Below are 12287 nucleotides of genomic sequence, written 5' to 3'. Positions count from 1 at the left end.
CACCAACCCTGCGATTAGTGGCCGACCCGCTCTACCACCTGAGCCACATCCACCATCATTTTTGGAAAATTACAAAATATTTGATATTTGCAAAAACATTTGCTATTAACATATGTTTTATACATTAACATAAATTAACAAAACTAATTGTCATGATCCCTTGTTGTCTGCCCCGTGTTTCACTAGTCAATTGTCACAAACTACAATTCCCATAATTCCCTGCCCTCATCACTGCCCATGCACTTCATCGTTCTCACCTGCATGTCATTTAGTCATTATTGTGTTTGTGTATTTAAACCCTGTTTGTTCCCCAGTCATGGTCGATCGTTGAATGTGGATGTCTGGATGTAGATGGTTTGCCGTGTTTGCCAATGTTACCTTTGCCCACCGTGGATGTTTCTCCAGCCCGTGTATTCTTGGATGTTTTTGTGTTTTGGTTTTTGTTCTCCCATCGTGGACGTTTCATTTGTTCCAGTCTTGTTTGTTTTCACCATTGTCAATAAAAACCGCACTTAGATCCTCACCCCTCGTCTGCCTCCTCCTGCCTTCATAACACTAATTAATCTTTCTCTTTTTTCCCCAGAGTAAAATTGGATCCGGGAAGATAATGGGTCCTAAAGGTGTATCAGTTGACAGAAACGGACACATCATTGTGGTTGATAATAAAGCTTGCTGCGTCCTCATTTTCCAGCCAAATGGAAAACTTGTCTCCAAATTTGGCAGCCGAGGAAACGGTGACAAGCAATTTGCAGGTAAATACCTTAGTTACATACCAGCCTTTAATCTAACTGGCACATGCATGCTCCGCTTGCTTCAGCACACATCTGAAGCTGCTTTCCCATTTGCCCATTGTTGCCCCTTGTTGCATTTGCAGTGACCAATTGTTTCCATTTCCAGTGATGAACTCACTAGCCATTCTCCTGCTTTTCCCTCTGCAAACGCAGTCGCATATTGCAAAATGGTGATTTGTGTTTTCACTCTAATTGTTCTATACACTCAAAACCATCAAACTCTCGATACCCCTACAATATTTAAGTTTCTGATTATTCATGTCCCTGATTCGGTCCCTTCATGAGCCATATGATATTTCTGTTAAATCTATGGAAGTGTTGTTGACAGCAGGCCACAAGATAAAGTGACTGAACTGAGAAATGCTAGCAAAGAAGTATACAATGTATACAAAAAGTATACAATGGTTCCGTTCCAAAATGTTGTGAACTGCCTCGCTGCCTCCTGCATGCATAGACCGCTGCTTTCTATAGTACAACCTCAACTTACATGGAGCCTCATAAGAGACCGATTTGGAATGCTCTACATTGGAGCTAATTCGGATTCAAAGTAACGTCCAGCATCGTCCAATCACTGCCAACCATGTTAACATGTACTGATGATCATTGTCCCATGTGTGTCAAACATGTTGAGTGATCCAAACATCATCTGCAGCCTGAAACTGAACTTTTGATCAGATTTTAGGAGTGAACACACTTAACTGCATAGAGAGATATAGGATGCTCCCTATTTAGTGAATGACTTAACCTCCAGTGTGCTGTCTGTCTGCACTGGTCTGAGAACAGTTATAGGAGAGCTATAGGATGCTCCCTTGCTCCCTATTTAGTGAATGACTTTACCTCCAGTGTGCTGTCTGTCTGCACTGGTCTCAGAACAGTTATAGAGAGCTATAGGATGCTCTCTTGCTCCCTATTTATTGCATGACTTAACCTCCAGTGTGCTGTCTGCACTGGTCTCAGAACAGTTATAGGAGAGCTATAGGATGCTCCCTTGCTCCCTATTTAGTGAATGACTTTACCTCCAGTGTGCTGTCTGTCTGCACTGGTCTCAGAACAGTTATAGAGAGCTATAGGATGCTCTCTTGCTCCCTATTTATTGCATGACTTAACCTCCAGTGTGCTGTCTGCACTGGTCTCAGAACAGTTATAGGAGAGCTATAGGATGCTCCCTTGCTCCCTATTTAGTGAATGACTTAACCTCCAGTGTGCTGTCTGCACTGGTCTCAGAACAGTTATAGGAGAGCTATAGGATGCTCCCTTGCTCCCTATTTAGTGAATGACTTAACCTCCAGTGTGCTGTCTGTCTGCGCTGGTCTCAGAACAGTTATAGAGAGCTATAGGATGCTCTCTTGCTCCCTATTTAGTGCATGACTTAACCTCCAGTGTGCTGTCTGTCTGCACTGGTCTCAGAACAGTTATAGGAGAGCTATAGGATGCTCCCTTGCTCCCTATTTAGTGCATGACTTAACCTCCAGTGTGCTGTCTGTCTGCACTGGTCTCAGAACAGTTATAGGAGAGCTATAGGATGCTCCCTTGCTCCCTATTTAGTGCATGACTTAACCTCCAGTGTGCTGTCTGTCTGCACTGGTCTCAGAACAGTTATAGGAGAGCTATAGGATGCTCCCTTGCTCCCTATTTAGTGCATGACTTAACCTCCAGTCTGCTGTCTGTCTGCACTGGTCTCAGAACAGTTATAGAGAGTTATAGGATGCTCCCTTGCTCCCTATTTAGTGCATGACTTAACCTGCAGAGTGCTGTCTGTCTGCACTGGTCTCAGAACAGTTATAGGAGAGGTATAGGATGCTCCCTTGCACCCTATTTAGTGCATGACTTAACCTCCAGTCTGCTGTCTGTCTGCACTGGTCTCAGAACAGTTATAGAGAGTTATAGGATGCTCCCTTGCTCCCTATTTAGTGCATGACTTAACCTCCAGTGTGCTGTCTGTCTGCACTACAGACAGTCATTCACTAAATAGGGAGCAAGGGAGCATCCTATAACTCTCCTTTAACTGTTCTGAGACCAGTGCAGACAGACAGCACACTGGAGGTTAAGTCATGCACTAAATAGGGAGCATCCTGTCTGTCTGCACTGGTCTCAGAACAGTTATAGAGAGCTATAGGATGCTCCCTTGCTCCCTATTTAGTGAACGACTTAACCTCCAGTGTGCTGTCTGTCTGCACTGGTCTCAGAACAGCTATAGGAGAGCTATAGGATGCTCCCTTGTGCACCCTATTTAGTGCACGACTTTACCTTAGAACAGTTAGAAATGCACCTTATTTTCATCCTGACTCCATATAAAGCCTCTGAAAGACACATTTATCAGCTTTTGCATGAATACATTAATTCTCCATGTGATAATGACAGTAAATATAGGAATGCATTTACTAATGATAATGAATAGAACCGTATTGTACAGTTATAACAAAATAAAATATAACAATATTGATATTAAAATCAAGTGAAATGTCCCACAGATGTTGAACATTATTCAAAATAACATGTTTTTTTTTTCTCACAAAAACAAGATTTTCACACGAGGTTAAAATCTATTTCCCTCATAATTTCAGCTGTCTTTGGTTTATTTTGCACCAAACAGTATCTTGGGATTGCCTTCTCAGGAAAGCATACATATGATGTTTGACCTTAGACCTCTGCAAGAAATTGTGTTTCTTAGGAGGCAGCATAATTAAGCTACTTATCTTTTGGAACGGCCTTCATGTTAGGGGCACCCCTATAATGCCCTTTAAATGCTGCCTCTGGAGAAAATGTCAATTTTACGCACTTTACTTGTTCTCTTTGTATCACTCTCTTTTTTCTGTCTTTTTCACAGGTCCCCACTTTGCAGCAGTGAATCAAAATAATGAAATCATTGTGACCGATTTCCACAATCATTCTGTGAAGGTAAAACACTTTTTTTATTTTCTGAACATTTTTATTGCATGTTGCATTCCAAAACTGTCTTGACCAGTCATAATTATGTTTATTAGTCATTTGGTTCCTTTTTGAACTACATTTTGGGACTTTATTATATTCGGTGGCCTTAACAACTATGTAATTATTATGTACATACATATTTTTGCATTGTAATTACATTTGTAGTTACACTGTTAACCTTACCCCTAACCCAACACTTACCCCTAATCCTAATCCAACCCTTACCCCTAACCCAACACTTACCCCTAATCCTAATCCAACCCTTACCCCTAACCCAACACTTACCCCTAATCCTAATCCTAACCCAACCCTTACCCCTAACCCAACACTTACCCCTAACCCAACACTTACCCCTAATCCTAATCCAACCCTTACCCCTAACCCAACACTTACCCCTAATCCTAATCCAACCCTTACCCCTAACCCAACACTTACCCCTAATCCTAATCCAACCCTTACCCCTAACCCAACACTTACCCCTAATCCTAATCCAACCCTTACCCCTAACCCAACACTTACCCCTAATCCTAATCCTACCCTTACTCCTAACCCAACCCTTGCCCCTAATCCTAACCCAACCCTTACCCCTAATCCTAACCCAACCCTTACCCCTAACCCAACCCTTACCCCTAATCCTAACCCAACCCTTACCCCTAATCCTAACCCAACCCTTACCCCTAATCCTAACCCAACCCTTACCCCTAATCCTAACCCAACCCTTACCCCTAATCCTAACCCAACCCTTACCCCTAACCCAACCCTTACCCCTAATCCTAACCCAACCCTTACCCCTAATCCTAACCCAACACTTACCCCTAATCCTAATCCTAACCCAACCCTTACCCCTAACCCAACCCTTACCCCTAATCCTAATCCTAACCCAACCCTTACCCCTAACCCACCCCTTACCCCTAATCCTAACCCAGCCCTTGCCCCTAATCCTAACCCAACCCTTACCCCTAATCCTAATCCTAACCCAACCCTTACCCCTAATCCTAACCCAACCCTTACCCCCTAATCCTTACCCAAAACTTACCCATAACCCAACCCTTACCCCTAATCCTAACCCAAACCATACCCCTAATCCTAACCCAACCATTACCCCTAATCCTTACCCAACACTTACCCATAACCCAACCCTTACCCCCTAATCCTAACCCCACCCTTACCCCTAATCCTAACCTAACCCTTACCCCTAATCCTAACCCAACCCTTACCCCTAATCCTAACCTAACCCTTACCCCTAATCCTAACCCCACCCTTACCCCTAATCCTAACCCAACCCTTACCCCTAATCCTAACCCAACCCTTACCCCTAATCCTAACCCAATCCTTACCCCTAATCCTAACCCAACCCTTACCCCTAATCCTAACCCAACCCTTACCCCCTAATCCTAACCCAACCCATACCCCTAATCCTAACCCAACCCTTACCCCTAATCTGAACCTAACCCTTACCCCTAATCCTGACCCCACCCTTACCCCTAATCCTAACCTAACCCTTACCCCTAATCCTAATCCTATCCTAACCCTTACCCCTAATCCTAACCCAACCCTTACCCCTAATCCTAACCCAACCCTTACCCCTAATCCTAACCTAACCCTTACCCCTAATCCTAATCCTATCCTAACCCTTACCCCTAATCCTAACCCAACCCATACCCCTAATCCTAACCCAACCCTTACCCCTAATCCGAACCTAACCCTTACCCCTAATCCTGACCCCACCCTTACCCCTAATCCTAACCTAACCCTTACCCCTAATCCTAATCCTATCCTAACCCTTACCCCTAATCCTAACCCAACCCTTACCCCTAATCCTAACCCAACCCATACCCCTAACCTTACTCCTAAACCTGCCCATACCTCAACCTCAGTAGCAGCAAATGTGGGAATTTTGCATATGTATTTATTGTTAGTACATAGTAATTAAGGCCACCTAATATAAAGTGTGACCACATTTTGTGCCCCGTTGTACTTCAAGTTAAACAAGAGCGTCAGGCAGTCTTTTTTTATACAATGATGAGTTAATGCAGAATCAAATTGTAGGTGTTCAGTCCAGAGGGGGAGTTCATCCTCAAGTTTGGGTCGAACGGTGAAGGAAATGGGCAGTTCAATGCGCCCACAGGTGTGGCAGTGGACGTCAATGGCAATATCATAGTGGCAGACTGGGGCAACAGCCGTATACAGGTATAGGCTTAAACTTTATTTGGGCTGTCAAAGATAACACATAAACCCAGTCAACACATTTAACTAATTTGAGATTAAATCATTGGATATTTAACAAAAGCAAAGTCATTTCCATTTATAAGATTAAGTAAAACATAATTGAATTATGCACTGCATGTAATGGCAGTGTTTACCACACTCGCTAAAAAGCAAATGAACCCCTTATGACCTTGCGGGCTCTGTTTTCGTGACTGTGCCAAGGCCGTGCGCTGAATGTGCTGTCTTTATATTGACGTTGCTTGACAGGGACTGTAATGTATAAAAGGACGCGGGTGGCACAATAACCAGAGAAGAACCTCCGAACTATATTACACTTGACCGTACCATTCATGCTTAAAACATGCTTGGACAAAAATACCAAAACTTTATGGCCATGCCCACTGTCTTTGTGCGTATGACCCACAGCATCGCACTGCGTTTAATATGTGGTCTTAAAATAAGGCCCTGGGTCAAGGACGTGACACTCGTTGTTTTTGTCCCCATCTAATGAATGATTCAAAAAATATTACAAATACTATTCGCACAAAACTATTACTTGAAAACACCTCTTCTATGATGAGCATGAGTTAAAAGTCATTTTTATATTTTTTCTGGGGCTTAAATTGAAAAATGTCATGTGTTGCAACCGTTGCAACCACTGGAGTGGAGTGTAGTTAAATGGAGTGGTGGTGGCGTAGTGGGCTAAAGCACATAACTGGTAATCAGAAGGTTGCTGGTTTGATCCCCACAGCCACCACCATTGTGTCCTTGAGTAATGCACTGAACTCCAGGTTGCTCTGGGGGGATTGTCCCTGTAATAAGTGCTCTGTAAGACACTTTGGATAAAAGCATCTGCCAAATGCAGAAATGTAAATGTCTGAAGACAGGGGAAAAATTCAGTCTCATTAAAATCTGGAATTCTTAAAAAAAAAAAAGAAATTCCATAAATTGTGCTGAATAAACTTTTATTATTATTTACTGAAAGTGAAACATTTAATTTTAAAATATATGTAATATTTGAAAAACTTTTATCCATCAAATCAAAGTCAAGTGGCGCAACCAACATGTAGGTTGAAATTTTGTTGTCATGTGACAAAATGTATAAAACAGAGATCTCGTTAGACCCTTAAGACAGTGTGTGAAGATTTAAAAACAAATGATAATTTTGCAATATCAGTAAATCTCAATATTTTGACCTATTAAAGAAAAGGTCAGGTCATTTGGAGCAACCACGAGAAAACGTATTGATATTCTTGACTTAAAATTAATAATATTGGTGGTCTGGGTATCTCAGCGAGTATTGACGCTGACTAACACCCCTGGAGTCGTGAGTTCGAATCCAGGGCGTGCTGAGTGACTCCAGTCAGGTCTCCTAAGCAACCAAATTGGCCCGGTTGCTAAGGAGGGTGGAGTCACATGGGGTAACCTCCTCGTGGTGGTGATTAGTGGTTCTCTCAATGGGGCGTGTGGTGAGTTGTGTGTGGATCGTGGAGAGTAGCATGAGCCTCCACATGCTGCGAGTCTCTGCGGTGTCATGCACAACGAGTCACGTGATAAGATGCGCGGATTGACGTCTCAGAAGCGTTGTCCTCCGCCACCCGGATTGGGGCGAGTAACCACACCACCATGAGGACCAAGTAATTGAGGACCAAATTGGGAGAAAAGGGGATAAAAAGTTCAATAATTGTATTCATGCCAGGTTTATGAAATGCTTTAAAGACTATACATGTAACGTCTCTGTATCATCCACCTGTGGAATTCCAGGTGTTTGACAGCAGTGGATCCTTCCTGTCCTACATCAACACATCCGCAGACCCTCTGTATGGCCCGCAAGGACTGGCTCTCACCTCTGATGGCCACGTTGTGGTGGCAGACTCCGGGAACCATTGTTTTAAAGTGTACCGTTATTTGCAATAGCACTTTCATCTCTACAATTGTAAAATTGCACTTCTTTCTTAAAGCTGCCACCCTTGTGTCAAATGGGACCCTCACATTGCATTGTAGACATGTTGTGGCCTCATTCACGATACCCTCGCCATGGAGAAAGGAACAGACCGAAGAAAAAGAAAAGAATCGTACGTTTGCAAACCTAGACATTTCAATGCTCATTGGCTTTATGGTGAAAACACTATATGTTATATATTAAGCCATATTAAGTTATAATTTCACCACTCGGCTGATTAAAAAAGGGACTCTTTGGCATGAAGGTGTTGGCATGCACTGTAAATGAATGTAAGTTATGCAACTGCAAATTAATATTGAGTTTTGTTTTGCACAACAGCGCATACTGTACTGACATGTGACTAAACAGACCAAAAACAGGCTGAAAGATTCACAATGTTGGCCAGAGCTATGTTCAAAAGAGATGTCAGGCCTATACACTTTTATTACAAAATAAAAAAGCCACAATAGATGTGCTTCTCCATTCACAGCTGTGGTTGATTTAATGTTACATATCATACATGTATGTGTCTGTAAACACTTTAAAACATATGCAACAAGAAACAAAGCACTTGATGTGTTGTAAGATTTGTGAACGAGAAGACATTTTTGTGACTTGTTGAATAACACTGCACTGTTCTATTGTTTATTTATAGACGAAACAATGTATTTAAAAAGGCTAATTGCTGTACCTATAAAAGTTTGCTTGTATTATTCAAAGAGGTGACGGTCATTAACCAATATAATGTGTCATACTGTTAATAAGTTACATTCACCAGATTATGCAACACACGGGTCTTATGCAACGGGGAACTTTGTGACACACAAGCAAGTGATGAAACTGAATGACCAATGAAGACAAACTTGCCTGATGTATTAAATGGTTCCTGTTTCCATTTGATCAGAACACGTGCATTCATTATTGATCATGTGTTTGAAAATGGTTGTTTTGTGTTGTTGACAAATGATATGATCTTATTATTAAAAAGTAAATGAAAAAAATGGAAAAAAGTGTCTGTAATTAGATAATAACTTTTTCTTTTTTTTTAAGTGTAATTTTTAGTAGGCTAAATCATCCATGTTGTATGTGTCTGTTCTCATGTACAGTCTATAAACGTCTTGGCATGTACGGGGAGTTTCCAGCTAGGACAGCATGTCTGCGCTAAAATACAAAATTGACAATTACATACGTTGTATTCCAACATGTAAGTCTCTCCAGAATACCTACAAAGCTGCTTTTGTAGCAATAAAGCAATAATTTTACTTCTCATTATAACAAATCAATGATGCTTTCACTTGCCCGACACACAACTGTACAAATGAATGCCAAAATGCTAGTGTCACGTGTTTTATTCCATATGGAACATGGATAAGTAATAATATATATATATATATATATATATATATATATAATAGATATTCTGGAAAGTCTTCTATAGTGTAGATAAAAGCTGAACTTGACCTACATATGAAGTTTATGTACATTTATTATTATTAATGCAAATAAAAAAAGGTGATGCCATTTTTTTCCTCTGTTGAAATGTTTCTCATTTCCCAGATTAATGTGCAGATACAGCTACAATTAAACCATTCGCCAACTGATTCCTCCGAAAAGTTTGAAAACCCCCCAAAACAAACTGCTTTTGTTTCAATCGGATTCATTGAGGAAGTTGGGAAAGTGCTTTAATGCTCAGCAAGGATTGAAGCTAGAGATCAGTTTTTTTAGCCCCACCAGATACAGTCAGGACGGGTGTTCACAAGCATATACAGTATAGCAGCTAAAACCTCCTTTTCAGAATGGGTGTAATGTTCCTGTGCTTCAGAACTCAGGAACACAACCGGTTTAAAGGGGTCATGAAATGCTATTTTTTATTATAATTGTATCATCTTCCCTGAGGTTCACTGATAATGTCAGTAAAGTTGTTTGCACCAAAACTGTCATAGTTTAATAATATATGATCATTTTCCACCCTGCAGAAACAGGATGGACTGAAACGCTCGGTTTTGGCCACAGCGTCTCCTTTAAAGTTCAATGTAAACGCCCACTGTTCTGATTGGCTAACATCATGTAGCCCCGCAGATACAGCCATATTTGAAACTCAATGGGAAGAGAATGAACAAGCTCTCCACAACATTATAAAACTAAATTTTAGGGTTTACACATCACGCACATCCAACACATTGCATCAGAATACATTAAACTGTTCACTCAAGCACATCAGCACCATAAACTATCAAACAGTCATGACATTTGATTTATTAATGGTAAATGGTCTGCACTTATATAGTGCTTTATTTAACCTTAGAGGTTACCAAAGCGCTTTACGCTGTGTTCCAATCACCCATTCACACACACATTCATACATGCAAGGTGCTAGCCTGCCATTGGGAACAACTTGGGGTTCAGTGTCTTGCCCAAGGACACTTCGGCATGTGGAGTTGTAATCATGTGGGCCGGGAATCGGTTGGCAGCCAACCTGCTATACCACCTGAGACACAGCCACCTCAGTGAAAATGATTGTAACCATTTATAACAGCCCCATTCTTCGATAAGTTCCTTTGCAAAGCTTGATTCTTATTGATACTGGTTCACAAGCGGTCCACACTGATCAGCAGTTACAGAAACACTCAAACCAGCACGTCTGGCACCAACTATCATGTCACGGTCCAAATCACTTTCTGTAACTGCTGATCTCCTGGGATTTTCATACACAACAGTCTCTATAATTTACTCTGAATGGTGCCAAAAACAAAAAACATCCCGTGAGCGGCAGTTCTTGTTGATGAGAGAGGTGAACAGAGAATGTCAGACTGGTTTGAACTGACAAAGTCTACTGTAACTCAGATAACCACTCTGTATAATTGTGGTGAGAAGAATATCATCTCTGAATGCTGTTCTGTGATGCGAGTTGGCGCTGTTTTGGCAGCACGAGGGGGACCTACACCATATTAGGCAGGTGGTTTTAATGTTGTGGCTGATCGGTGTATAGCACAAGCATGCTTTTTAATCTCATTATTTATTAAACCACACAATGAGGACTTTATTAGCATCATTTTTTGTTACAGCATCATTCTCTGTAAAGCTGCTGTGTTGTGAATAGTGCTATACAAGTAAATATGACTTAACTTGATTCCTTAAAATGACATGTCATAGGAGATTTCCGGGCATTTCTTTTTATCGCACTCATGTTTTCAATCATATGTGTTCTAATCTGTCTATTTTAAATTTTTTGGCCAACATACTGTATGTTGCAAGTATAACCGGTCCTGTTCGACCCGCTCAAAGCGAGATTCGAACCGGGGTCTCCGGTATGGGAGGCGGGCACGCTAACACAGAGGCTAAAGCCCCTAGCGTTAGTCACTAGCACGCTTCTTGAGGCTAGTGGAGTGAGGTTTACACATACCGTTCCTGTTACGCAAGGACACGAGTTCAAATAAACAAAGTTTTCTGAACTAAACTCAGCAAAAATGAAACGTCCCTTTTTCAGGACACGGTATTTTAAAGATAATTTTGTACAAATCCAAATAACTTTACAGATCTTTATTGTAAAGGGTTTAAACAATGTTTTGCATGCTTGTTCAATGAACCATAAACTATTAATGAACATGCACCTGTGGAACGGTCGTTAAGACACTGACAGCTTAAAGACGGTAATTAAGGTCACAGTTATAAACATAGACCGTAAAAAAAGATGGCCGACGCCCCTTCGCTCTTTTCCATTGGTGAGAACTGAAGCCGCCAGTGTCCCGATATGGCGCTGACATCTTGGGACTTGAGTCTGCGCAGTTGCGATTTCGGGACCAGACCTGCGCAGTAGTGAGCAGGAAGTAAAGCCGCGAAATCAAGGCCCTGCCCTCACTCTCGCTGAATCAATCGCAAGCACACGCCCCTGCACTTTTGACTTTTGACTTTTGATGGTGTGAATTAATTAATTATGGAAATTTAGATATTAAATTTAAAGCTCCAATCTCCTCAGTCCTCCGAAGATCCCGAAAAAAAGTCAGCTGGTGCTTCAGTGACTACTTCACTCAGAGAACCTGTCAATCACAGCTGTCAATCATGATGTCACAGCACCGTTTTTATAGCATCAAATAACTAAAAACAAACTTATTTTGAAAACAAACACTTGAAATGACATCAACGTGATAGAAACGACAGTAAATGACAGAAACTATCTTTGGAAAAAAGCTATATGAAGTGTAATTTAATTGTTTAGTTGGTCTCAGGTCCCGTTGAATAACATGGGGAGGCGGGGTTTATGACCTATACTAGGACCAGCCACCGGGGGGCGATTGAGACGTTTTGCCTTCACTTTTGAGGGCTTGTGCGGCACACTTGGTTATAAAAGCTTAGGACACTAAAGAGACCTTTCTCCTGACTCTGAAAAACCCCAAAAGAAAGATGCCCAGGGTCCC

The 12287-nt window shown here is 41.5% G+C and overlaps 1 protein-coding gene across 2 annotated transcripts in view; it reads left to right on the top strand.

Annotated features, from left to right (window-relative positions):
* trim2a (tripartite motif containing 2a) overlaps positions 1-9382 on the top strand; it is a 28895-nt gene extending 19513 nt beyond the window's left edge. For both annotated transcript variants that reach the window (XM_052137294.1, XM_052137293.1), the window contains 4 exons: positions 584-752; positions 3619-3689; positions 5772-5912; positions 7695-9382. In XM_052137294.1, the coding sequence (XP_051993254.1) occupies positions 584-752; positions 3619-3689; positions 5772-5912; positions 7695-7847 (534 nt within the window). In that variant the 3' untranslated portion in view covers positions 7848-9382. The remainder of the gene's footprint in view (positions 1-583; positions 753-3618; positions 3690-5771; positions 5913-7694) is intronic.
* The last annotated feature ends 2905 nt before the right edge of the window (positions 9383-12287 follow it).

This window comes from Xyrauchen texanus, chromosome 11 (assembly GCF_025860055.1).
Source record: "Xyrauchen texanus isolate HMW12.3.18 chromosome 11, RBS_HiC_50CHRs, whole genome shotgun sequence".
Lineage (NCBI taxonomy): Eukaryota > Metazoa > Chordata > Actinopteri > Cypriniformes > Catostomidae > Xyrauchen > Xyrauchen texanus.
Note: the sequence above shows the minus strand (reverse complement) of the source record. Positions and strands in the feature narration are given on the sequence as shown.